This window comes from Mastomys coucha, unplaced genomic scaffold (genome assembly GCF_008632895.1).
Source record: "Mastomys coucha isolate ucsf_1 unplaced genomic scaffold, UCSF_Mcou_1 pScaffold15, whole genome shotgun sequence".
NCBI lineage: Eukaryota > Metazoa > Chordata > Mammalia > Rodentia > Muridae > Mastomys > Mastomys coucha.
Genome location: NW_022196897.1, coordinates 142,880,178 through 142,907,624, shown reverse-complemented (window position 1 = coordinate 142,907,624; position 27,447 = coordinate 142,880,178). Strand labels below are relative to the sequence as shown.

General features: G+C 42.3%; 1 protein-coding gene across 1 annotated transcript in view; it reads left to right on the top strand.

The window, feature by feature from the left end:
• Positions 1 to 1,669: 1,669 nt before the first annotated feature.
• The window catches only part of LOC116091823 (protein NDRG3), a 70,184-nt gene continuing 44,406 nt past the window's right edge, over positions 1,670 to 27,447 (top strand). The window contains exons 1-2 of the mRNA XM_031373274.1: positions 1,670 to 1,769; positions 23,835 to 23,936. Of these exons, the coding sequence (XP_031229134.1) occupies positions 23,880 to 23,936 (57 nt within the window). The 5' untranslated portion in view covers positions 1,670 to 1,769; positions 23,835 to 23,879. The remainder of the gene's footprint in view (positions 1,770 to 23,834; positions 23,937 to 27,447) is intronic.

Below are 27,447 nucleotides of genomic sequence, written 5' to 3'. Positions count from 1 at the left end.
CAAAGTGTGCATGGCACAAAAAAAGGAAAAAAAAAAAAAGTAGGAGCTAGAAGTCAGGAGTCGTAGGCTCCTGGGTACACAGCAGCCTCTAGGCCAGTGGTTTGTGTTAGCCTGTCTCAACGGTACTGAGCTCCAAGCATTGTTTATGCTTATCACAGCTTTATGAGGGAGGCCTTGTTTTTTGTGTCATTTGTAGAACATTGGAAACGTTTCCTAATTTAGCCAATAATATGTGCTGAGAGTAAACTGGCAGCAGTTTAGTACTGTGTAAGTGTTAACATTAAATATAAATCATGTAATAAAAAGCTGTCAATACCAGTTTTGCCTTCATTTAGCTTAGGCCGGGGCTGGTGGCTGATGGCTCAGTGGCTAATAGCATTGACTACTCTTCTGAAGGTCCTGAGTTCAAATCTCAGCAACCATCTGTAATGAGATCTGATGCCCTCTCCTGGTGTGTCTAAAGGCAGCTACAGTGTACTTACATATAATAATAAATCTTTTAAAAAAAATTAGATTGGTTTGGGCCTGTCCTGGGTTTGTTTCATCTTACACTTCTAGGTAAACAGTTCACTGAGGGAAGATGGCAGAAACTGGTAACAGGCCAACCTACCTAATGCTATAACCCTTTAGAAATATAAATTCCTCATGTGGAGGTGAACCCCAGCCACAATATTATTTTGTCATTACATCATAACTGTAATTTACTACTGTTATGAATCAAATATAAATATCTGATATGTAACCCCTGTGAACTGGTCTTTCCACTGCCAAAGGTGTTGGTGACCCTTGTGCCATAGAGGAGTGAGGTTTCCCAGCTCCTTCTCTCATTGCTTGTTCAACCTGCTTTGTTATACCCTCCAGGACCACCTACCCATAGTAAGGTGGGTACTCCCATATCAGTCATTATTAAGAAAATACACTACACAGTCCAATTTTCTGGGGGCCTTTTCTCAACTGAGATTCTCTTCCCAAATAACCCTACTTTATTGCAAATTGACATAAAAGTTGCCAGCACATGCAGGTCACATTTTGATTCTAGTCTGGAGAGATGACTTAGTGTTTTAGATTGTGCACTGTTCTTACAGAGGACTGGAATTCATGTCTAATCTCCCATATCTCGACATTCTGTAGCTCCGGCCCTAGTGGGAATCTGCTATATTTATATGTACATCACTGCCCTACACACAAGCTCACACATACACAATTAACAATGAAAATCTTTAATTGTTGAGTCATTTATATGTTCAGTCGTTTTTTGTGGAGTAACTAACTCTCATGTTATACTCAAGAAAGCAAATGATATGGCTGCCATTTATAAGAGATGGAGGACTAGGAATTTTGATCCCTGAAAATCGAATCCCTCAGGCTCTGGAGTGCCAGACGACCTTGAGTGCAGCTTTAAACCTTGTTAAAACAAATATGCCACGGCCCATAAGGGCTTACTAATAATTTAACCATGAGGGAGAGGTGGGGGGGCGGGGTGCAGAGTAAGCATCTCACATCCCCTCCAGGCAGTTCTGAGCAACAACCTCCCGGACACCGCAAGAAGAAAAACTACAGCCAAGATGGCGCTGCTAGACTCTGCAGGCCTGGCCACCATCTTTTCTGTAGTTCCTAGCGTAAGCAGGCGCTTGGCGCATGCGTCAATCCTCGGCATCCTCAGCGCGCATGCGCTGCGCAGGGCCTTCCCCCCCCCCCCGCCCCTCCTTGCTGCTGCTGCTGTTGCTGCTGCTGCTGCTGTAGATTGACGGCCCGCGCTAGCGCTTCAGGTGAGTGAGCGCCTCTAACACAGCGGGCGGAGGGCGCGCCGCGCGGTACGCCCCGGTGTCGCTCCTCTCTGCGCTTTGGACTGATGGCCACGCGGCAAGCCCCGGGTCCTCGCGGTCGGCCTTCTCTGAGCCCCCCGCGCCTAGCGCGTTCAGCCCGGCCTCCCGCGCCCCTGCCGGTACCTAGCCCGCGGGGGGCAGCGTGTTCCCTGTTGGGGTCCAGCCTCGCTACAGAGGTCTGCACCCTCCGTCGCTGGGATCCCCTGAGGCTGTCACCCTCTTTCCGCCTCTCACGGCGGAGCACGGAGCTCCTCGAGCTGAGCTCACATCCACCTACCCCGCTGCCCCTCACAGCCCAGAGAGTTTTGACAAGGGCCTGGACTCGCCTTCTGTGGGTTTCTTCCCAAAGCCACGGAGGTATCCCTCTCTCGTGGGACCCCGGGCCCCGGTTTGTGTAAAGCCCACTTTGTAGCCCAAGAAACTGAGGCATGGAGAGGTGAAATGCCGCGTCCAAGGTCATGCAACTGACAAGTGACAGGGCCAGCTCTCTAACTCAGAGGTGGTAGGGCTTTCACAGCCAGAGCTGGTGGGATTTGATCTTGTATCTTTACATTTTGGGGGGAATACACTTGTCATTTATTTAGAGTTGCCTTTAGACGTCGTAAAAGTGGGCTACGAATAGAATTTTCTTCTGGTCAGTACGGTGGCAGTGCTGTTGTGATAACAATCGCGATGTTAATGTGAGCTGGCTCCCTCCCAAATACTCGATTTGGGCCAGGGATCTCGCTAAACGTTTTATTAAGATTGGCTCACCTTTGTACCTCACTGCTTCCCCATCCAGGGCTTTCTCCCTTCTTTTTCTTGAAGCCGTTTTTCCCCTTGCAGAGCTCTCCTGCATGTCACAGGTAGACTTGGAGCCTTATGGCTTAAGCAGAGAGGCTCTCCCCTGGTGGCTCCCCGACAGAACACAGCAAGCTTCGCCTGCGTCAACCCCCTCCCCCTCCCCCTCCCTCAGGGACCCCTCCCCCCTCAGCCCCCAGGTATAATTAGCATTTCTTTTCTAGATGCCAGGACTAGGCTGGCTGGGCTGGCTAGACTTGTGGAGGTGACAGAGCAGATTTAGCCAGTACTCACTTCTTTTGGGGACTTTCTGGCTCTGCTCCAAAGCTGGTCTTGAGCATTTTCAGGCTTTAAGATAAAAAGAGAAAGCGTTGACACGGTGGTGCAGAATCTAAGACACCTCCTTTGATTTGAGTTCCAAATGAACAGCTATAAAAATGTGTTGATTTTTGCCCCCAAAATAACTAGCTCAAACTGCCTTTTCCTCCCTTAGCAAATCCTCCTCCACACTTCAAAGGCTTTTCCAAATTTTCACCTTCCCTGCTTAATTTTCCTAACTAGAATTAAATAATACATAACAGGCTGCAGGCTGGATCTTATCCTCAGTAATGTCACCACCCCACCCCACCCCACCCCACCCCACCCCACCCCTCCCTGGTCAGGCACCATCTTTGCACCCTCAAGTACCTGAGTCCTGGTAGACCATTGGTAAATACTGAATTCCTGCTGTTCCTTGCTATTACTCAAAGGGTGATGTTCTCTTGCTATTCTGTTGATCCTCTCGCCCTGCGCAGTTTCTCTTTGCTGTCCCTCCCTTTAGATTTCTCTTATGATTTTCCTGTATCAGCCTTAGTCCACCCTTTTGTTTTTGAAAGTTTGCAGATAATGGTCTTGCATCTAGAAGTCTCCCTAACAGTGGGGCGGGCATGTGCTTCTTCAGCCTACAGAGGAGTTTTTATTTTTATGTGGCAGTAGGAGTGCTTGAGGCTAATGACATTTTAGTCTGCCCTGAAATTCATGTGAGATGCCGATTGTCATTCTTTTACTTTGTGTGGCTTATTAGCCCAGGTAACATCAGGGTGATCATAGTTTTTATTGTCTATCAATACATAATATTTGTAATAAAATTAATAATATTCAGAAGGGCCTTTGGGACATCAGACATGTACATAGGTTTTTTTCATAAATGAAGCTCTGTTCATTGTTACTGCTAATGTTTGGTTTGTCTTATAGATTTATTTATATGTGGGTGTGGCTGTGCCTATGCTGATGCATGCATTAGGGCTCTGTTAGAAGTCAGAGGACAATTTTAGAAGTTAGTTCTTCTACTATGAGGGTCTTGGAGGTTAAATTGAGGTCATCAGGATTAGAGGAGAGTGCCTTTACCAGCTGAGCCGTTATACCAGCTCAATATTATTATTATTATTATTATTATTATTATTATTATTATTATTATTAAGCAGAGCCTCGATTTGTAGGCCAGTCTATCCTCAAACTCATGATCTTTTGACCTCAACCTCTGGAATACTAGGATTTCAGGCACATACCACCACATCTGACTTAATAAAGTTCCTTAAAATATTTTTTGCTGGGCAGTGGTGGTGCACGCCTTTAATCCCAGCACTGGGGAGGCAGAGGCAGGCAGATTTCCGAGTTCAAGGCCTACAGAGTGAGTTCCAGGACAGCCAGGGCTATACAGGGAAAAAACGAAAACAAAAAAACCTTTTTTATTTACTTATTGGTTGGGGCACACATGCTATGCTGTGCATGTGGAAATCAGAGTACAACTTTGTAGAGTCAGTTCACCATTCTATGGGTTCCAGGCGCGCATCCTTCCCCACTGATAGACCCTAATAAAGCTTATTTATTTATTTATTTTTTAAATATTTATTTATTTATTATATGTAAGTACACTGTAGCTGTCTTCAGATACTCCAGAAGAGGGCGTCAGATCTCGTTATGGATGGTTATGAGCTACCATGTGGTTGCTAGGATTTGAACTCGGGACCTTCAGAAGAGCAGACAGTGCTCTTAATCGCTGAGCCATCTCTCCAGCCTCCATAAAGCTTCTTTAAAAAAAGAAAAAAAAAGATTTGTTTTATTATTTATTTTATGTATGTGAGTTCACTGTCACTCTCTTCAGACACACCAGAAGAGGGCATCAGATCCTCTTTGCAGATGGTTGTGAGCCACCATGTGGTTGCTGGGAATTGAACTCAGGACCTCTGGAGCAGTTAGTGCTCTTAACGGCTGAGCCATCTCTCCAGCCCCCCCTTAATAAAGCTTCATAAAGAGTTATTTTGAATGATTTCCTGATATTACCATGAACTGTTATTGTGTATAAGGCATGGTAATGAGTATTGTGGAAAATTCATTATCGAATAAAACAGGATTCCTTTTCAAGCAGTTTCCTAGCTAACTAGGGAACAGTGTTTAACTGTGGCATATCTGCAAATTGTCACATTAGATTATAAGCAAAGCAAAATGATAATATAAGGAAATGATATTCCAATGTGGGTTGGCCTTTTTTTTTCCCCCATATTTTTAGACAGGATCTCTTGTGTCCTGGGCTGGCCTGCAACTTCTGACCCCCCTGCCTCTCTCTCTAGTGCCAGGTTTATAGGCATGTGCCTCCACACCCGGTTTAGAAAACACCATAAAATTATATTCAGTCTGAAAACAAGCTGAGATCTAATCTCCTCACTTTGGTAGACAGCTTCCTGAGCTTCCTGAGCTTCCTGAGCTTCCTGAGAACCGAACTTGTCCAAAGTCATAGAGCTAGGGCTTCAGCTTGGCTTTCCAGACTCTATTCATTAAGAATTTGTGTGGGCTAAGCCGGTAGCTCAGTGGTAGAGAAACTGATAGTGCCAGTGAGCCTTGAAGATTATTCCCAGAAACTTCTTTCCTTCCTTCTTTCTTCCCTTCTTTCTTTGTTAAGTTACTAATGTTTCTTCTCTTCGTGAAGATATTAGCCAGCAACTTTTAAAATTCCAGGTATGTATTTAGATCAAGGAGTAGAGGAGACACTAGGAAGCATCCGATCTTTCAGGGAGAGGATAACCCCTGAAGCCGGTGTGGAGATGATGTCAGGGTCGATGGGCGAGGGATTGTGTGTGGTTTGGGAATTGGGGAAGAGGGCAGGAGGAGGGGTGTGCACAACAGCAGTGAGACCACTTTCGGGGAGAATTAGGATTTTTAGAGCTTGACAGATTGTCAGTGTCAGAATTGAAAGAGCCAGGGAAGCATTTTGAAGTTTGGGTGATGAAACTGAGACAATGTAACAGTGTCTGCCATGGCTAGAGGGGAAAAAAAACAGAAGCAAAAAACCTGGCGTAATTCTATCAGAACAATAGTTCTTAACTTTTACTGTACATAGTCGACTAGACAGCTTCTTATTAGCACATGGCTTGGCTTCCCTCCAGAGTTTCTGATTTAGTAGAGGTCTTAAGAGGGGCCTGAGAACTGGCAGTTCTAATCCATTACCAGATTGTGTTGGTTCTTCTAGTCTGAGGGCCACACTTTTGAGAGCCACTAGACAAGAATGTTGAAAAGCTAGTCAGGAAATGTCAAAGAAATTGTTCCAGAGTGGGAGGGATGGAAAGAGGGGAGGATAGAGGAAGACAGACAGACAGACAGACAAATTATGTGTGTTACTGGCATGGGTCAGTTCTGGAATAATACATATAACATCATAGTAGTCATTTCAAAAAATGGGATGTAAGAGCCTGGAGAATTGAGTTTTAAAATTTATACCTTTGTATGTTTGTGTGTTATTTTTATACTGTATGTATATTGCCTTTGTGCTTTTTTTTTTAAATTTTATTTATTTTATGTGTATGAGTACACTGTAGCTGTACAGATGGCCATGAGCCACCGTGTGTGTGGCTGCTGTTGAACTCAGGACCTCTGCCGGCCTCGCTTGCTGTGGCCAGGCTCACTCTGGTGTAATTTACTGCATGTCTTCGTGTAATTTAGCTGTCTTCAGATGCACCAGAAGAGGGCGTCCGATCTCATTACGGATGGTTGTGAGCCACCATGTGGTTGCTGGGATCCGAACTCAGGACCTTCAGAAGAGTAGTCAGTGCTCTTACCCGCTGAGCCATCTCACCAGCCCGCCTTTGTGCTTTTAAAAGCAAAGAAGATGAGTCCATCTTGAAGATTCATACTAAAATGTTTATGGATTTTGAAAAGCACTTGCTAAGATGATCTAGTCAAACAACAAACATGTTTGGTGTGTGCTGTATGACAGATGCTGGTAGCTTCTAGAAACACAAAGCCTTTGCTAAAACTTGGAGTCTGGTGATGTGGCTATGCAGATAATAACTCCAGGTAGCAGCATCCCATGCGAGCTTCCCAGGAGCAGGGCCTTTCGCTCTGCTTGACTCATAATGATGGATGGCCAAAGCCTGGCAAGAAGTGGGGACAGCAGGAAAGAGAGGTGTTGTTTTGTTTGGTTGTTTGTTGTTTGCTGGGCTTCGTGGTGAGGGTGACAAGCCTGGATAAGCAAGAAGAAAGGAAACAATTCCTCAGGAAGGACTCGGGAGGATCAAGAGCTGAAGGTATTCTTGCCTGTATAGCAAGTTTGAGGCCAACCTGGACTACTTGAGACCATCTCAGAAGGGTGCACTAGGGAGGGGAAGGGCCCTCTTAAGTCCACAGTAGGATTAATGCAGAAAAGGTATTATCTATTCTGAGGAATTCTCTTTCTCCTTTTAAGAACCAGGCTACTTGAAAACAGCACACAAAAGCTTGCCCAGATTGAGAGCACATATTTATAGGTTTCAGGGCTTTTTGGTTTGGCTTGGTTTGGTTTGGTTTGGTTTGGTTTCTGAGACAGGGTTTCTCTGTGTAGCCCTAGCTGTATTGGAACTTGCTTTGTAGACCAGGCTGGCCTGGAACTCAGATCTGCTGGGATTAAAGGTGTGTGTTATTGCTGTCCCCGCCAGGGTTTACTTTCTTTCTTTCTTTCTTTCTTTCTTTCTTTTTTTTTTTTACAGGGTTTACTTTCTTAAATGGGGGAAAAAAAACCTTTAGATATAGTGCTTAATTTCATTGTATTTATAACAGTGACCTATAATTTTGCCATTACTTTCCTTTCGTATTTATTCCTATAAGATTAACTGGCATATGGAGGATATATCAAGGAGAAAAGTGAACTGCTTTGAATGGGTGTATAACTCAGTAGCAGAGCCCATGCTCCAAGTTTGATCTCTTGCCTCCCACCCGCAGAATGTTATTCTCTTTTGGAAGAGTTCTGTTTCTTATAACACCAGAAAGAGTTAGACATGTTATTAGTCCTAAGTAAATATTTATTGTTGCTAGCTCTAGGGGTGCACTCTGAAGGAAATGTGCCTTATTTGCAGGCAGAGTTGTATTCCGTGTAAACATTAATTATAGTACTGAGTACGCTATGTTATTAACCCTAATATGGGGCTGTGTAGTATGGAGCTGTTAGCCTTCCTATTTATGTGTAGGTGTTACTTTTTGTCTTTCCAACAGACTTAATATAGCAAACTAAGATTAGTTGTCTGGGGCCGACAAGATGGCTTAGCGGGTAAAAGCTCACATTGCAAAGATAATGATCTGAGTTTGATTCCTGGGTCACATATAATAGTGGAAGGAGAGACTGACTCCACAGAGTTATCTTCTGACCTCCATATGCTTGCTATCTCACACACACACACACACACACACACACACACACACACTCATAAAATTTTAAGTATATTAACTTCCTAAGTGTAGAGTGGTTCCCCCAAGCTTTGACTGTAATTTTATCAACTAATGCCCATAGTCTACAGTCTGAATTTTTCAGTTATAAGGATTCAGTTCCTAATACAACCATTCTTTATACTTCATCTGGTGACTCATTAAGACCTTTCAGTATATATTTTGTAGTATCTTAGGAAAGATGCGGTTTTAACTTTTAGGGAAATAGCTGTCATTTGTGGGAACTGTCAGTATGATGGCTGGCAACCTTATAAATCCAATAAATTAGGATAAGGAAAATAATAAGTAGATTATAAACATTATGAAATTGCTTCCCCAATTCCAATTATAGGTTAAGATTTTAAATAATGTCAGCTTCTTATTAAATAATAATTGTGATAATTTTTTCAAGAAGTGGCATTTGTTTAAAACAGTTTGTTAGAAGTGACAGCTTTATCTTTATGGTGCTTCTACATTTTTATACCTTGGGTTTCAGTTCCTGGTTAAAAGTGAATGAGCCTGCTGAGCATGGTGGTGAGCACGCCTTTAGTCCCTGACTCAGGAGGCCGAGGCAGGCAAATCTCTGGGTTCAAGGCCAGACTCTACAGAATGATTCTAGGATGGCCAGGGCTACATATAGAAACCCTGTATTGAAAACAACACAAAACAAAACAAAAACAAAGGAACAAAAAACAGTGAATGAGCCTGGTAGAGTCCTTGTCTAGCAGGAGAACCTAATTTTGATATCCAATATCAAAAAAGAAAAATGAGTGCCTTTTTTTTTAAAAAAAATTATAAGAGCTTAGTGGTAGGGACATTGTACATTATTCTCTAAAACTTGGCAGAGAGCATAGAGAGATCAGGTTATTATTATTTTTTCCAGTCAAGAAGCTGGGGTGGGGGTGGGGCAGAGCTCCTCCTGACAGTCTTCAGCCTTAGAAGGTGCTGCTGCTTTAGTCACTGTGTGGAGATGGTGTGAACCTGTGTGGACCAGAACATAACTTAATACCTTAGATATCCTACAGGTAGATTGCTTTTCCAGCAACCCCAGACAGGTGTTGGCATGTTCTTTGTAATCATAGTCAAAATGTTATATATTGCTTTTCTGTTTTCAAAATTTGCTGATCATGAAATTTGTAATAGACTTTAGAAATGTCTTGCCGGGCAGTGGTGGCGCACGCCTTTAATCCCAGCACTCAGGAGGCAAAGGCAGGCGGATTTTTCAGTTCCAGGCCAGCCTGGTCTACAGAGTGAGTTCCAGGAGAGCCAGGGCTATACAGAGTAACCCTATCTCGGAAAAAAAAAAGAAAGAAAGAAAGAAAGAAAGAAAGAAAGAAAAAAGAAATGTCTTAGTTACTTTTCCATTGCTGTGAAAAGACACCATTGAGCAAGACAACTTATAAAAGGAAGAGTTTATTTGGGTCTTACAGTTTCAGAGGGTTAGAGTCTATGACCATCATGGCAGGGAGCATGGCAGCAGTCAGGCAGGCATGGTGCTAGACCAGCAGCTGGGAGTTCACATCCTGAGTCACAACCTAGAGGCAGAGAGAGCTTACAACAATGTTGCCTTTTGTAACCTCCAAGCCCCAATGACATGCCTTCTCCAACAAGGTTATACCCCGTGTGATCTTTCCCAAACAGTTCCACCAAGGGGGACCAAGTATTCAGATATATGAGTCCATGGGAGCCATTTTCATCCAAACCACCACAGAAACCAAACCTGAAAAAATGAAAAAGAATTAATGATCAGTTGGCATCAAACAGGAAAAATTGTTTATAGAGACTTGTTCAAGATCTGGATGCTAATGTTCAAATCCTTGCTCTGCTGCTTGCTAACTGCATGGCCTTTGTCAAATTACAAAACCAAGCTGTGCCTCAGTTTCTTCATCTGTCAGGGGACGGGGGCGGGGGGGCTGTTATACTACTTAGCTTATAAGTGTCAGAACATAACATAAAATAATGAATGGATAAAGTGTTTATTCTGGTACCTGACATAGGGACTCAGTAACTGGCGGGTATGAACACCAAGTCCTGCCTTCAGGGCTTTTGTTTGCCCTTGTTTGTCCATTCAGACTGTAGAAAGGAACGATTTGTTTTCAGGGATTCTGCCTTTAGCTGGTAGGAACCCGGAGCTCTTCCAAGCTCCATACCAGGCCTTGCCAACAGTAGCTTCCCTAATGTCTTGAGCTTCGTCCTTCAAGAGTGGAAGGCAGAAGGGTGTGCCTCTGGCTAGAGCTGCTTAGATAAACCCTATGTTAGAAAGCTTCCTGTTGGTTGGGAGTCTGTAATTAACAAGATCTGTCCGTGGGGATTGCTCTGTCCTAGCAGTTATCTGTATCAAGACGCTGGGATGAATACAATGAGCACATAGAGCAGACTCAGATTTCCAACTTGGCAGTCTCACAAGTCTATTTCCCACCTGCTGCCAGAGCCCAAGAATGACACAGCAAAAGGGTGGGTCTGTTATGAGGGGTGTGGTTGACCTTATCCAGGGCCAAGGAGAAGCAAGCGGATTTCCTGTTAGAATGAAGATCTATGGGTATACCTCAACAGCTTTGACCCTCACTCCCTCTTTCGCTTATGTAGGAAGGAAGGCAGCTTCTGAAACTATTTCTCCTTGTAGCGAGATGCCCAGATTTTCATTTGTGTAGGAATAATCTGTGAGCTAGGTTTCAAAAGGCCTGCTTGTTCTGTGGTTTGTTTATTTGGCTTCTCAGGCTGTGTCTCTCGAGATCCTTTGCTTTCTTAACGGCCCCCAGGAGACAGCAGTGAAACCAACATCCATTATCCTGGATACTTGGGAGGATGCTTAAGTCAATGGTTTCGTGATTAGATTAATTCAGGCTTTAAGCCTGACAGAACTTAAGAGCCAAGTCATCACATAATTGTGTTTCTTATAGATGGAAGTATGGATTGTAGCCCAGTGTCCTGGAATATCTTTCAGAATTTGGGCTTGGTGTCTAAACAGTGGTCTTACTTAACCCCATACACATTCAAGTGCATGAACCTAGTCACATCACTTAACTTTTCTGTGTCTCTCCCCTTATTGGAGGAAGGGAACACTGCTGAAGACCAGTGCTTCTTAGCCCTGGTTAAGAATTACCCAAAGACCATTTTAAAAAAAATGCCTAAGCCCTGTCCCAAACAATTAAAATGATCTTTTGGATTGAGGCCATGTATTGACATTCTTTAAAGCTCTCAGGTCCAACTATAGCTAAGAAAACTGTAAACAATATTAACAAGGATTTTATTAACTTAAATATTTAAATTTATGAGAATTTCATATACTAGTATTGTATTTACATAATGTCCACTTGTTCTTCTTCCTCCAGCTCATGTTTCTTCTCACAACTCCTTCTAAAATTTGTTCTCTTCAATAATAATAGTAATAATAATAATAACAATGTATTATATCTATAAATATATACATACAATCTGGTTAGTCCATTTAGTGTTGCCCATATTACATATATGTGTGTTTAGGGCTGATTATTTTGGATTGAATAACTTATTAGGGAGTTTGTCCCTAGAGAAAACTGTATGTTTCTCCCTCAGCAGCCATTGATTTCCTGTAGCTCTTCATCTAATGTGGGTCTTGTGAAATTTCCCCCATCTGACATGTCAGCTACTGTTGTCATTACTCATGTTGTCTTAAGGTTTTTGTTTTGTTTTGTTTTTTGTTTTGGAGGTTTTTTTTGTTTTTTATTTGAGACAGAGTTTCTCTTTGTAGCCTTGGTGTCTTAAGGTTTTACTGCTGTGAAGAGACACCGTGGCCAAGGCAACTTTTATAAAGGACAACAATTAATTGGGACTGGCTTACAGGTCCTAAGGTTCAGTCTGTTATCATCATGCCAGGAAGCATGGCAGAGTCCAGGCAGCCATTGTACTTATTGGAGGAACTGAGAGTTCTGTGTCTTCATCCAGAGGAAACCAGGAGCAGACTGTCCTCAGGCAGCTAGAAGGAGAGTCTCAAAGCCCATCCCCACAGTGACATACTTCCTCCAACAAGGCCACACCTACTCTAAAAAGGTCACACCTCCTAATAGTGCCACTCCCTGGGCCAAGCATACTCACACTTGTGTTGTTGAGACAACATATCATTGGGATTTCATGGGTGTCCCTTCCCTGGCATGTCTAAAAGATACTTTGTAGCAGCAGGTATCCTGGCTGTCTGGCTCTTAGTCTCTCTGTCCCCCTCTTTGGTGATGTTCCTTGAGTCTTGAGTGTAGGAGTTGGATTGTAGATGTATTACTGGGTTGAGTACCGCACAGTCAGTTGTTGTCTGCATTTCAACCAGTTGTGGATTTATTTCTCTATCTGGTTAGTTGGTTTATTTTGTTTGTCTTCTGAGACTGAGTCTCACTGAATGCTGGCTTTGAACTCAGAGATTTACTGTGTCTGCTGGGAAAAGGCCTGTGCCACTATAGCCACCAGATTTCCTTTCCTTTCCTTCCTTTTCTTTTTTAATTTTTAAATTTTTTTTTAAAGATTTATTTAAGGAACTGAAGAAGCAGCTCAGTAGTTAGTTAATAGCAACTGCTTGCTTTTGCAGAGGACCTGAATTCCATTCTTGAACCCACATCAGGCAGCTCACAACTGCCTAGAACTCAGTTCCTGGAGATTCAGTGCTCTCTTCTGGCATCCAGAGGCACCTGCAAGTACATGTGCATGCTAACACATGCATATGCGTAAATAAAAGTAAAATGTTAAAAAATTAAAATTTAAACATTAAAAAAAAAAGAGTGCTGCTGGATTTACTGGAGCTGGAGTTACGGGCCACTGTAAGCTGCTGTGTAGGTGCTGAGAATTAAACTGGGGTCCAAAGGAAGAACAGCCAGTGTTCTTAACCACTAAGCTATCTCTCCAGCTGTAGATTTCTCACATAGTTTCCATGTTTCCCATATGTTATAAAAAGAAACTTTGTTGGTGAGGAAAAGAGCTATATTTAATCTTTTTTGTTGTTGTTGTTTTTGTTTTTCGAGACAGGGTTTCTCTGTGTAGCTCTGGCTGTCCTGGAACTCACTCTGTAGACCAGGCTGGCCTTGAACTCAGAAATCTGCCTGCCTCTGCCTCCCAAGTGCTGGGATTAAAGGCGTGTGCCACCACCCCCTGGCTTATCTATTTTTTTATTGGAGAATTGAGGCTACTAATATATAAAGTTATTGACAGGTGTGTGTTGGCTGCCATTATGTTGTTGTTTTGCTGTTTGTGTTCCTAGTCCTGTTTTATGTTTCAGTGGTCATGCTTCATTTGTTTCCTTTCTGTGGTCTCTTGGCTATGCTGACCCCCCCTTTCCACCCTAGAGTATTGTTTCCAGTATTCTCAGTAGAGCTGCTGTGGTGGACATGAGTTCTTTTAGACCATGTTATGGAAAGTTTTTCTTTTTCCTTCAATTATAGAAGATAGTTTTTCTGGGCACAGTAGTCTAGGTTGGCATTTGTGCTTTTTTGGAATTTCAAGCACATTGCTCCAGGCTCTTGCAGCTTTTAAAGTTTCTATTGAGACATCAGCCGTTAGTCTAGTGCATGTTCTTTGATGCGCACTTGTGGTTTTTCTCTTGCAGTTTTCAATACTCTTCCTCTGTTCTGTATATTTAGAGTTTTGACTATACTATACTGTATGAGGTTTCTTTTCTGCTCCTGTCTGTGGTATTGTTGGCCTCTTGTATGTCTTTCCTTGACTAGGAGAAGTTTTCTTCTCTGATCCTATCGAAGACCTTGTCTATGCCATTGACCTGAGATGATGATGATGATGATGATGATGATGATGATGATGATGATGATCTTTCTCTTTCATCTTCTTCCTCCTCCTTCCCCTCCTTCTATGCTTATAATTCAAAGATTTGGCTTTTTAAAATTTTTTTTTAATAGTTTATTTAGGGCATGGGGAGTGGAGTTGAGAGTGTAGTAGAGATAGAGAAAGGCAGAGAGAGTAGAGGAGTAGAGGCCTGCCATGGGCACATGGAGAGAGAGAGAGGAAAAGAATGGGGAGAAAAGGGGAAGTGGTGAGAGGACAGAGCTAGAGCAAAAAGGCAAGAAAGCAAGAGCAGATTTGGTCTTTCCATTGTGTCTCAAATTTCCTGCATCTTACTTCTGTGGGTTTTTTTGTTTTGTTTTGTTTTCGTTTTATTTTGTTGTTGTTTATTTGTTTGAATGGTCCAATTCCTGTACTTTATTTTCAAGCCCTGATACTCTGCCTTCTACTTCATCCATCCTATGATAAGGCTTTCCCTTGAGTTTTCTAACTGGGCTATTGAATTTTTCAGTTCCATCTCATGTTAGCTTCTTGTATTTTTTTTTTTTTCGAGACAGGGTTTCTCTGCATAGCCCTGGCTATCCTGGAACTCACTCTGTAGACCAGGCTGGCCTCAAACCCAGAAATCTGCCTGCCTCTGCCTCCCAAGTGCTGGGATTAAAGGCCTTCGCCACCACTGGCCTGGCAGCTTCAGTATTCCTATCTATGTACTGAATTCAGTTTTCTGATCCTGAATTGTCAGGAAGAGTATCATTTCGTTCAGCCTTGCACTTGTGTTTCCTTGGACTTCACTAAGAATTTATTTCATCCTCTTTAGGTTCACTGAAGCATTTGCTCATGTCCATTTTAAACCCCTTGAATTTTTTAAAATTATGTTTATGATTGTTCTTTTAAATCTTGTGTTCTAGGGTTCATCTAGGTAATTCTTATTAGAGAGCATTTCTATAGGAGTGCTGGGTTTTGGGGAAAACATTATCTTGTCTTCCATATTGTTGTGTTTTTGGCATGTGATCTGGGCATGTGGACTTCTTTTCCTGGTTGTGTGTTTGAAGTAAGATTCTAGCCTGCTCAGGCTGGCTGGTGCAGGATCTTCATGGAGCTGTGGAGATGGCATTGAGGGGTGAAGTTAGTGTTTATTCTTTGGGTTTTGTTCTGTTGTTGTTTTTGTTTGTTTGTTTGTACACAGATTCTCTATGTAGTTGTGGCTAGCTTGAACTCACTATAAAAACAAAGCTGGCAGCAAACTGACATCAATCCGTCTGCCTTTGCCTTTCCAGTGGTGAGATTAAAGGATTATCCACACCGGGCAAAGATGACCAACTTCCAAACAGTTGGTAAAGCTAAGCTTCCATGTCCTTCTTCTTAGAAACCATCAGTGTTGTCCATGCAAAAAGAAGTGGTTGTGTGCCCCTTTTTTTCTGACTCGGGTTCCTTTGTAGCCTGTCTCTCTCAAAGCTACAGCGCTGTGTTTTGTGTGATTTTTATCTTACCTTGCATGTCCTCATTTGTCCCCTCCTGCTTTGCGGTTAGTCAAGCATATCCTTTCAGGATCCGCCATTCTCACTCTTAGGGAATCTCCTGGCCATCCTAGCCCTTAGTTGTCTCGCCTCTGCCCTGGGGAAGCTTCTTTTAGCTCCAATGCTATGTTCCAAGCACTAGATACAGTGGAAGACAGCCCCTAGTGGCCATCTCTCTTCTTGGTAAGGTGGAACTCACATAGAAATATCATTGGTGAAACTTGATAGGATTTTAAGCTAGTAAAACTTCGGCAGTTCTTTAAACTGATGATTAATGTCCTACAGAGGTTATTTGGCATTTTTTTGAGGCAGTTTTGATGGTTAGAACTGTTGGAGGAGGGTGTTATAGCCATCTAGTTGTAAATGTCTGGGATATTACTAAACATGGTAATACACAGAACATATTCCCCCTACACCAGACGCTGTCTTTGTCTAAAATCATTAGTGAGGCAGTGTATGAGACTGAGCATAATGTCAACATTTGCTGCTAGAAAACTTGAGTTTCAGTTCCACCTGAGCCATTTATTAGTGGTTTGTCTGTTTGTCTTCTTAAGTCTCAGGTTTTTCATCTCCATTGTAGCTAGGATGCCAGTACCTCTATTTTTCATAATCAATGATCAATCAATGAACTGTTAGCGATAATCAATGAACTGTTAGGAGAGGGAGGGAGGGAGGAAGAGAGAGAGGAAGGAGAGGAGAGAGAGAAAGAATGAATATATATGAGTCTGCATGCTATCCTGACTCTACCCAATCCCTGGGTGCTCCTGTCTCTTAGCTGGAAATGTTTCAGGACTAGCCGCAGCTGACCTCTTCCGGCTCATTCCCCCTTAGTGTGCCTCTTGTTTGCTGCCTTCATTTCTGTTTTGGTAATCTGTCTGCATTCATTCCAAGACCAAAAGTGGTGGACTTTGCCCCTAGAATACCAATGAGTACCTTGGTGTCAGTATGTCCAGACAAAGCAAAGATAACAAATTACCTTGGTCATGGGAGAAAGCTATGAAACAAAACAGTATTTTATTACTGCTTTTTTAAGTCGGGTGGTGGCGGCGGCGCACGCCTTTAATCCCAGCAGTTGGGAGGCAGAGGCAGATGGATTTCTGAGTTCGAGGCCAGCCTGGTCTACAGAGTGAGTTCCAGGACAGCCAGGGCTACTCAGAGCCTGTCTCGAAAAAACAAAAAAATAAAAACAAACAAACAATCAAACAAACAAATTCCAGAAATGAAATCCAGTGTCTCACGCTTTTTTTAAAAATGTTTTTAAGTACTAGAAATTTCACAGTGCAGACTCCTATGTTCCTTAGGGTCAAACCAAATATCTGCTAATCTGCTGAGTGACCTTTACCAAGTTCTTGATTCTTATTAGGTTGCTAGCTGGTTGGCCTGAGGAAAGTATGAAGTACATTTATAGAGAATTCAGAATGTCATTCCTGCCCAGGAGCCAAAAAGATCATTCTGCCTAACTTTTCCCTTTACAGAAATTGAAAGTGCCCAGTGTCACTTAGCCCTTTATGGGCCTGCCTACATCTAGAATACACTCCTCAAGTTCTTATGGACTCTTTCTAGCACTGGAAGGGTCCAAGCATCTCCAGCCTTTTACATTCTGACTGGACAAAGGCTTGCATTCTGCATCACTGGACTTTATTTCTTGTGATGGTAGAAATGGAACCTGGTGCCTCACACATGCTAGATAAGCGTACTACTACTGAGCTATACTCCTGTCTCTGCACTGTTAGACTGATGTGTTCTGCAGAGACACAACAGCCTCACCAACACTTCAGCGGAGCTTCTGTGCTTTTCTGTGTTTTCTATTCAGAGGTTTGCCAAACTTCTTAAAAATCCCAGGTCTTAATGCTTTTTAAAGATCCGTCTAGTGTTCTGTGTGTATCAAGAAAGACTGTTGTCTCTCCCCACCTCTCAGTAACATTTTTTCTTGCACTTCAATGTAGAAACAGCATTTTCCAAATTTAGAAAGATGATCTACACAGTCCAGGGCTTTTCAGCACAGGTTACTGAACTTCATTTTTCCTAGATGATTTTGGTTTTTATGTTTGTTTGTTTTATATATGTGTGAGTACATTGTTGCTGTCTTCAGATACACCAGAAGAGGCCATCAGATCTCATTACAAAGGATTGCTAGGAATCGAACTCAGGATCCCTGGAAGAGCAGTCAGTGCTCTTAACCACTGAGCCATCTCTCCAGCCCAGATGTTTTTGAGACAGCATATTTATGTAGTCTCAGCTGATCTTGAACTCAGAGCACCCTCTTACCTCAGTCTCTTTAGTGTTCATATTATAGCATGCCTTATTCTTCATAGGTTTTTTTCTCCCTCCCGACTTTTTTTTTTTTTTTTGATTCTTTGGGGATTTCACATCATACATCCCTATCATATTTACTTTCCAGTCCTTCCCTGTTCATAACCCCCCACACACACACCATTCTAACTTTACCCCAATTAAAAAACTAGTCCAATTCGTGATGCCTATATATACAGTGGAATGTGGTCAAATTGTCAGTGGCTTGCCCCTTAAATGGAGCTGAGTCCTTCCCTTCCCACCCTGGTACTAGAAGCCATCTATTGTGCATAATGACACTTCAGCATCCTATCACAGTTTTTAAGAGTTCTCTTCCATGGCATCCTATTTAGGCTGCTGCTATTTTAGGTGGGTGGGGTGGGAGCAAAGGTAGGGATTGTCACAGAAGTCTTGCATGGCATGGGTCACGGGCTTCATGACCCATGACCCTAGTCTGTACTTGGCTGTACTAAGGCCACAGAACTTCCTAGGTTTTGACACTATTAATGGTCCCTGCCAGAAGATGAAGCCTTTCCAGCTCTCAGCCTCTCCCTCCCTTCCCATCATTCTCCAGTCTTCTCCCCTACGGAGTAAACCTCTTTTCCCTTGACTGCTTCGGCACCGTGATTCTGCTTTCCCTCCTGTGCCTCTGAACATTTTCTTTTTAATCTCCTACTGATTCTACTTTCCATCACTCTCTTGTCCCTCTGAAGAGCCCAGGGTCGGTAGTTTGGTGATGATCTGTGGACTCATCTCTCTAAATCTCACTCTTACTTGAACTCAGGTCTCTCTGGCTCCTGACTTAAACCGAAATGTTCATTAATGTCTGTTGCACTTTTTCAGTTCCTCCATCTCCATGCATTTGGGTCATCGTTCTTTTATCTCCCTTAACTAGAAACTTTGACAAAAACCTGTTTCTTCCCTGACTTTGTGCCATTTTTAAAACAACTTTTAATTTCCCATTATTTTATTTTAATGATGTTTATTTCTCAGAGGTGCTGAGGCTCAGACCCTGTGTGTGCTGGGCTGGTGCTCTAGCGCTGAAAGCATCACCCCTAGTCCCCTCCTTTATTCTTACAATTGTAATTTCAGCTGCTTGACAGACTGCCACTCTCAGCTGGGCCAAACACTTCTTTTGGTTGATCTGGCCTGTTGAGTCTTTTTAAAGATCCATATAGTTTATTATATAAAAAACACTGACTGTATTCTTTTTGGAAGATAGCAGGATGAAATAATAGAGTCTCTGTTCCATCTCTGTTAAAGATGCTGTCAGTGATCATCCTCTCATCTCAGTTGATCTCCATTCCTTAGTGATGGATCACATGCTCGGTGTTATCCCTCAACACTGATAAAAGCCCGAGGAGAATGTACATAAAGTTTGAAGTACACTATTTTAAGAAGTGAGAAGTAGCCCTTGTTTTTAAAACAGGCTGCCAAGAAATAGCTGGAATTTAATTCTTTACTTATTTCATATTCTCCTTGCCTTAATTAGCTCCTGAAAGAATGAGTTCTTATCCAGGAGTGATGACTCAAACCTGCATTTCCAAGGGGTCTGAGTCATTGTTGATATGTATAGGATTGCTTTAGGCTTCCATCAAATTTGTCTCCTAGGGTGCCACTGTGTGGGTGGGGAGGAAGGAACTGGTCCAGGTTCCCATAACCAGCTGGTGGGGCTGGTATAGATATTGTGGTATAGTGGAAACAGAAAAAAATTAAGTCATTTTCTAATCCCTTACATGTAGAATTTCAGAAAATGGGTCCAACCCTAAGTTTCTTGTCCATATAGTAAATGAAGATGTCTTCCTGGGAGATTGATGTGAGAGAATTCCTGGCATGGAGTTGGTGCCTACCTTGCCCTTTCCTGCTCCTTCAGTCGAAGGGTGATTGTAAAAATGCACTCTTTATACTTCTTCTCAAGACTAGGAAAGAGGGCAGACATTTATTGTCTACTGAAGCTTACGAAAGCTTTCCCAGCCTTTAAAAATATCAGTACCTCTTTGTGCCAGGATGGGACCTGGCAGCAGATGCCGGAACTGCAGGCCACATCCCCAGGAGGGAGCCAGTCTGTTGTAGCTGAGGGATCTGGAGATGGAGTTTTCCACCATGTGATCTTCCTTTTCTCATAGATATTATGAAACTGCTCACTGGTAAGGGCTCAAGATGGCAGGAACTAAGGAAAAAAAAAAGAATTCACTGCATCCCTTCATATGTGGAAGGTAAACGCTCCTGTCTTCTGGCCAATTTCTAAACAATCCTGAGACAGCTCTGGCCTTCCTTTTATTTATTTATTTATTTATTTATTTATTTATTTATTTATTTAATCTAAATACACTGTAGCTGTCTTCAGACACCGCTGAAGAGAGCACCAGATCTCACTACGGATGGTTGTGAGCCACCATGTGGTTGCTGGGAATTGAACTCAGGACCTTGGGAAGAGCAGCCAGTACCCCTAACCACTGAGCCATCTCTCCAGCCCCTGGCCTTCCTTCCTTAGTCTGTCCCTCTAGGGGACAGTCTTCTGTAGTTTGCATCTTGAGTGTATACTGGCACAGTCATCTCATTTTCTTTTATCATAGAAACAGGAGATGGTTGGGCATGGTGACACCTGCGTGCAGTCCCACCATTCAGAAGCAGGAAGATCAGTAGTTCAAGGACAGTCTCAGATACATACCAGGCTTCAGGTTAGCCTGGGCTATTTGAAACCCTGTCTTAGGGTGCACTAAGTGGCTGTCTTGACTTTGGACCTGAGGCCTGACACATCCACAGTAGAGTCTATGCTACTTTCTTGTGAATGAATTGAACTGGTAAATAAAGTAGGTGGTATGGAAAAAGACAGTGCCAGGATATCATCATTTTATATGAGAAAAAAGAACATCATGGGAATAAACTAAAATTTGTGTTTTGAGACAGGTTCTTCCTATGTAGCCCAGGATGGCATCAAACTTCCCATCCTGCCGGGTGGTGGTGGTGCACACCTTTAATCCCAGTACTTGGGAGGCAGAGGTAGATGGATTTCTGAGTTCGAGGCCAGCCTGGTCTACAGAGTGAGTTCCAGGACAGCCAGGGCTATACAGAGAAACCCTGTCTGAAAAAAAAAACAAAAACAAAAACAAAAACTTTTGATCCTCTTGCCTCTGCCTTGCTTGTGGTGGTGAATGGTTAACCTTAGATGGAAGAACTGTAATTAAAGTATCTTTTTGTTATTCTATTATTTTCACGTGGTCTGAATGGTCATATTGTATGATTAATAAACACAAAATGAATGAATAATTCTCAGGCTTTTTTTTTTTTTCAAAGATGGAGATTGAACGCAGGGCTGCATACATGCTAGAAAATTACTTATACCTTCTGAGCTTTGAGTTTCGGTTTCCTTTTTTTTTTCTGAGACAGGGTTTTTCTGTGTAGCCCTGGCTGTCCTGGAACTCACTCTGTAGAACAGGCTGGCCTCGAACTCAGAAATCCGCCTGCCTCTGCCTCCCAAGTGCTGGGATTAAAGGCGTGCGCCACTACCGCCCGGCGAGTTTCCGTTTCTTGAGCTCAGTGCCTCTTGTCATGCTAGACAGAGGCAGCAACCATGTCACCAGCTAGCCATGTACGCCTTAGGAACAGCAGCAGATACCCTGTAGTGGGCTGCATGGGAAGCCATGAGCTTTAGTAGGATAGATGTAGTAAATCATTTTGAGCATTACTTCTATCCACAGTGGGTTTGAGCATCACTTCTGTCCACAGTGGGTCTAATCGGGGTCCAGTTCCATCATCTGTCGAGTGCACACCAGTCTCTCTTGAAGGTTGTCTTAGTTCTCACAGCTTAGAAGCAATTGTTCCCACTTGGAACTCTTGTCTATTCTTTTTACTTATCATTTTAGAGACTATAGTCATCTCTGCTGTTTTGTAAACTCCTAGGAGGAAGAGACACTGTCTGATCTTTCCTAGTGCTTTGCCCAGTAGCTCTCCGGTAAGTGGTGATGAATGGCCACAACTCAAAACCATCGAGTTAGGATTTTTCCTGGTCTGATAGGTTCAGGGACAAGAAAGAAGGAAGAAAGTGTCGTGCTTTCTCCACAGGGGGAGAATCCTGTGCCTGCGGGATCCAGTGCTTACCGTCTATCCAAGGCTGTATGGTGGGATGAAGGAAGACTTTCTGGTTGGTTAGTTACCTTATCTCCCTCAGCCACCTTCCTTTCTTTGAACTCCACAGTGTGGTCCCTCTTACTAGCTCCCTATTGCTGTAGAACATAGCCTTTCAAAACAAAAATTGCTTATTATCTTTTATAGTTCCTGTGGGTCAGGAAGTCAGAATGCCTTGGCAAAACAGTTTGGCTAATGTCTCATGTGGTTGCAGTCAGGTGTTTCTATGGCTTAGACATCTAAGCTTTGACTGAGGCTTTAGGATTCATTTGCAAGATCACTCACATGGCTAGGAGGTTAGTACTGGTGTGTTGATTCCTCCACGTGGACCTCCAGGGGTCTGTGTGTGACCTAACAATATACTAGTTTTCTCCCTTGGTAATAGAAATTCAACATCACAGAAACTAAAATGCCCATGTAAGAGAACGCTAAAAAGTCACATTTTTTTTTATCACTTCTCTTATGTTCTATTAGTAATATAAGCCATTCCTGATTTGTTTGGGTGGGTGATTATATGTGAGTGTGAATATCAAGTATCAAGGTCATCTCAGGTCAGCTATCATTCTCCTTATCTCGCTGAGATTCCTCAGTGGAGTTGTTGATTCATTTTCACTGCCCTTCCATTACTAATTTAGGGTCTGTCTTAGTCAAGGTTTCTATTCCGGCACAAACATCATGACCAAGAAGCAAGTTGAGGAGGAAAGGTTTTATTCAGCTTAGATTTCCACATTGCTGTTTATCACCAAAGGAAGTCAGGACTGGAACTCAAGCAGGTCAGGATGCAGAGGCCATGGAGGGATGTTACTTACTGGCTTGCTTCTCCTGGCTTGCTCAGCTTGCTTTCTTATAGAACCCAGGGATGGCACCACCCACAATGGGCCCTCCTCGCTTAATCACTAATTGAGAAAATGCCTTACGCTGGATCTCATGGAGACATTTCCTCAACTGAAGCTCCTTTCTCTGTAATAACTCCAGCTTGTGTCAAGTTGACACACAAAACCAGCCAGTGCAGGATCCTATTCTATATCATTAACTTTCAGCTGTTCTTCCTTAATGCTTTCTCCACATCGTTACTTCCAGAAGCATAATTCTGAGAATATTGTTCTCTTGCCCATCTTTAGGAACCAAGATATATACTGCAGACTGCAAAGGCTATTGTATTTGTTGTTCTTTGTTTAAAATATCACCACAGACATAGTAACCTAAAACAATACACCTTTATTCTCTCAAGGTGTCATGGGCCCTTGCTAAGCCTTCAAACAAGGCGTCAGTTAGGGTTACCTCTCAGCTGAGTCTCCACTGGGAAAGAAACTGTTTCCAGCATCATCATTGGCAGTATTCAGTTTCTTGTAGAGACTATTGAACCGAGGGTCTCAGTTTCTTTCTGTCTTCCCCCTCTCTTTGCTATCTTAAGGGAAGCTGTCCTTAGTTCCCTGCCACATGGCTCTATTATACCATGCCAGCTGGCTCAATACAACTAGCAGGGCAGAATGTCTTTCAGCAAGAGAGGTGTTTAAATTTAAATATTTTGTAGTGTAACCACATAAAAGCACTCATGTACATTCTATCTCATTTCCCTCATTCTGTTAGTCAAAAGCAGGACATAGATCCTGCCCCATACTCTGGGGTATGGGGTGCAAAGCTGTGAAAAGATATGAATAGCAGAGGGGAAGAACAACAGGCCATTTAAGAGCCTGTCTGCCTCCACTGTGCATCTGCTCTACTCTGTGCAATACATGCTGTACATGGAGCAAAATCCAGTATCTGAATGAATGATGTTATGTTTCCAACACCAGCTTAAGCATGTCTTCCTTCTCTTCTGTTTCAGAGTTACTGGTTTATTCTTGAGACTAGTCTACTCTGAGCCAACCTCATGGATGAACTTCAGGATGTTCAACTCACAGAGATCAAACCACTTCTAAATGATAAGGTAAAGTCTGTTTTGTTTTCGCTCAAATATGTATAAATGGTTTTCTTGTGATATTAATTAACTTTTTATATATAAAAAGTAAATAATAAGTAAAATACTAAGCTTGATTCTTATTGATGGGAATATTTTTTAAAACTCATTTCCTAATCTACTCTTTGATGTCTCCCCAGCCCTTTCTTTTCCATAGGCAAATTCAGTCATATTTTGAAGTTTTTCTATTTTATAGAAAGGAAAGAAATAATACAACCAACTTAAATAGGAAGTGTCAAGGTGGTATTTGATTTAGGATCCAAATGCTTGACTTTTAGTTTCTATAAGGAGATTTTAACATGCATGACTAGTGATGTTTACAGGCGCCAGTGCTCTCTCAAAAGTTTGCTGAATCTGGGATGTGGCCATTTTCATCAGAGATAGATGTCAGTAGTTTATTTTATTTTTGGGTGGTAAAGGTGTTCTTTTTTGTTTTGTTTTCTTTTTTTATGAGACAAGGTTTTTCTGTGTATTCCTGGCTGTCCTAGAACTCACTTTGTAGACCGGCCTCAAACTCAAGAAATGCACCTGCCTCTGGCTCTCTAGAGCTGGGATTTAAAGGTGTGCGCCACCACAGCCAGCAGAGTATACGTCATTCTTACTTTGGTGCTAGAGAATTTCATGATGAGTGGCATACTTGAAAGCCAGCAGAGCTCAGCAGATCTTTCCTGCCCCTCCCTGTGTGCTGTGCACACCAGACACTTTGCTACACTGTTCTTTTGGCTTCCTGTCCTAATACTCTGTCAACTATAGCCGGTGTGAGGCTACAGCATCCTTAAAAGAGAGAATAGAGAGAGTATGGATAGATGGGTGAGCGAGAAAGGGTGAGAGCACCAATAGATGTTAGTGCTAACTTCTCTCTCTGTGTCCAAAGCAAGGCCCTTTATAACATCGTACTCTACTGACATATTTTTTTAAATTTTATTTTATTATTTTTTTTAACTTTTATTGCATTATGATGAGAAAAGTTACATGATTTCAATTTATCTGAATTTGTTAACATTTAAAAACATATTTTAAGTAAATAGAATTAAATCACATTCTTGTTTTCCTTTTGTACCCCAACTCCTCCCAGAGATCCCCCTTCAATACCTACAATATCTTTTTTTGTCATATTCTTTAAAATTTATATTAAAACAATAAAGATAAGTATTATAAAAATTGTTTGATATAAAACATCAATCAATTTAAGTCTTATGTAGGTGCTCGTCTACAGCAATAGTGAAAATACATTTTTCTCAATATAAATTTTAAATAACTCCAAACATATGAACTGTATATTTCAAAATAATACATCACTACTCTTGTATCAAGTTTGAAGAAGAGGACTTTATAAGTTACTCTTTCTCTGAGATGAATGCTTTTCCAAATTATCACAGCTAATGAATCAAATTCTTACCTTCACCTAGTGTCTGTGCCACCCTCCAAGCAGAACCATTGTTCATTGAAACAGTTGGTGAATGCCTTTATTGATAGACCATCTTAATACATACACCATTTCTTAAATGAATGTAACCTGTTCTCTGTGGGCTGAGAATAAAGTCACTCACTCAAGTCAAATAGCTTTGACCATAGCAGGAAGTCTGTATCCAAAAATTGTGCCTACAGGCTGGGCGGTGGTGGCACACACCTTTAATCCCAGCACTTGGGAGGCAGAGGCAGGCAGATTTCTGAGTTCCAGGCCAGCCTGGTCTACAAAAGTGAGTTCCAGGACAGCCAGGGCTACACAGAAAAACCCTGTCTCTAAAAAAACAAACAAACAAACAAAAAATCATGCCTACAATTCATTTCTTGGTGCAGCAGAACTGTCAACTCTCAGCTTAGCTACGGTGGAGGTAAAATCATTTGGTGATGTGAGGGTCGCTGAAGTACAGTCTTATTACAATGAACTCCAATGTCTAAAAATTGTTCTTATTTTGGGCTTGTACCACAGTAAGAGCCAAGATTTTAAACTCTACTAATTACAAAACAAACAAAAAGACTTTATATATTTATGTTCATTTAAGAAAACACTAGTAATGATATATTATTTTGAAATATTGTTAATATGTTTAGAGTTATTTAAAATTTATATTAAGAAAAATGTATTTTCACTGACTTCTATTTTTACTGAGTTATATTGCGTCCTGACAGCCCCATACTCTTCCCTGTGACCTTTTCTCTCGGTCACTTCTTCCTTCGACTTTCACTAGACTTTCTGTTCTCTCTTTTGGCAGTCTGTACTTTTTAAACACCTTCTTGACTTCTGCTGACTGCCCCTCACACACACACAATGTTTCCAGAAATCTCGATCCATTAAATACCATTTTTCTGTGTATATGAAGGACTGTCCCTGAAAGGACGTGCCATGAAGAAGAGGAAGGTACTAAAATCTATAGCCATAAAGCTCAGGTCTGGCCACAGAAGTGAATATTCTCAGGGCAGGAGAAAGCAGACTGTTTAGCTTCAGCAAGAAAGTAACCTGTCCTTAGTCTCGTTACTCATCAGAATCAGGTAAGGGAGTGCTTAAAAATGCAGATCCCAGACCCCAACTCCAGACCAGTCTAAGGGGCAAGGACAGTGGGCAGCATGGCTCAGGCTTGGCTTTTGTTTGGAACTCCATGTGGAGATATAAGAATCACTAATGTGGGCTGGTGAGATGGCTCAGCGGGTAAGAGCACTGACTGCTCTTCTGAAGGTCCTGAGTTCGGATTCCAGCAACCACATGGTGGCTCACAACCACCCGTAATGAGATCTAATGCCCTTTTCTGGTGCGTCTGAAGACAGCTGCAGTAAATTACACCGGAGCGAGTGGGGCCGGCAGAGGTCCTGAGATCAACAGCAGCCACACACATGGCCATCTGTACAGCTACAGTGTACTCATACACATAAAATAAATAAAAATAAAATCTTTAAAAAAAAAAAAAGAATCACTAATGCAAAGCCATCCTTCCTTCCTGATACCTTACTGGACGGGTCTGGAATATAATATAGTTGTTTTGTCTGTACTGAGGATTAAACCAAGCAATCATGGTTGTCAAGTACTCAGCCACTAAGCTACTTACAAATAAGAGCATTGCTATAATATTGGCTTGAATGTTATAGAGTGAATTCTGTCTCCTCCAATTTTACACACTGAAACTTTAGCCCCCACCATGTGTGACTTTTAGAGAGGAAGCCTTGTGATGGTCAGTTTTAATTGTAAACTTGATGTGATCTAGGATCACATGGGAGGGCTCTTTCCAGATTGATTGTCTAGATTATGATGGTCTGTGGGCATGACTGGAGGTGATGTGGGAAGACAGCCTAGCAGTAAGCCGCACCATTCTCTGGGGTTGGGTCCTGTACTGTATGAAAAAGGAGAAAGTGAGCTGAGCACTGGCAGGCGTGTGTGTGCTCTCTCTGCTCTGGTCTGTGGCTGTGATTGGCAGGCGTGTGCTCTCTCTGCTCTGGGCTGTGGCTGTGACTGGCAGGCATGTGTGTGCTCTCTCTGCTCTGGACT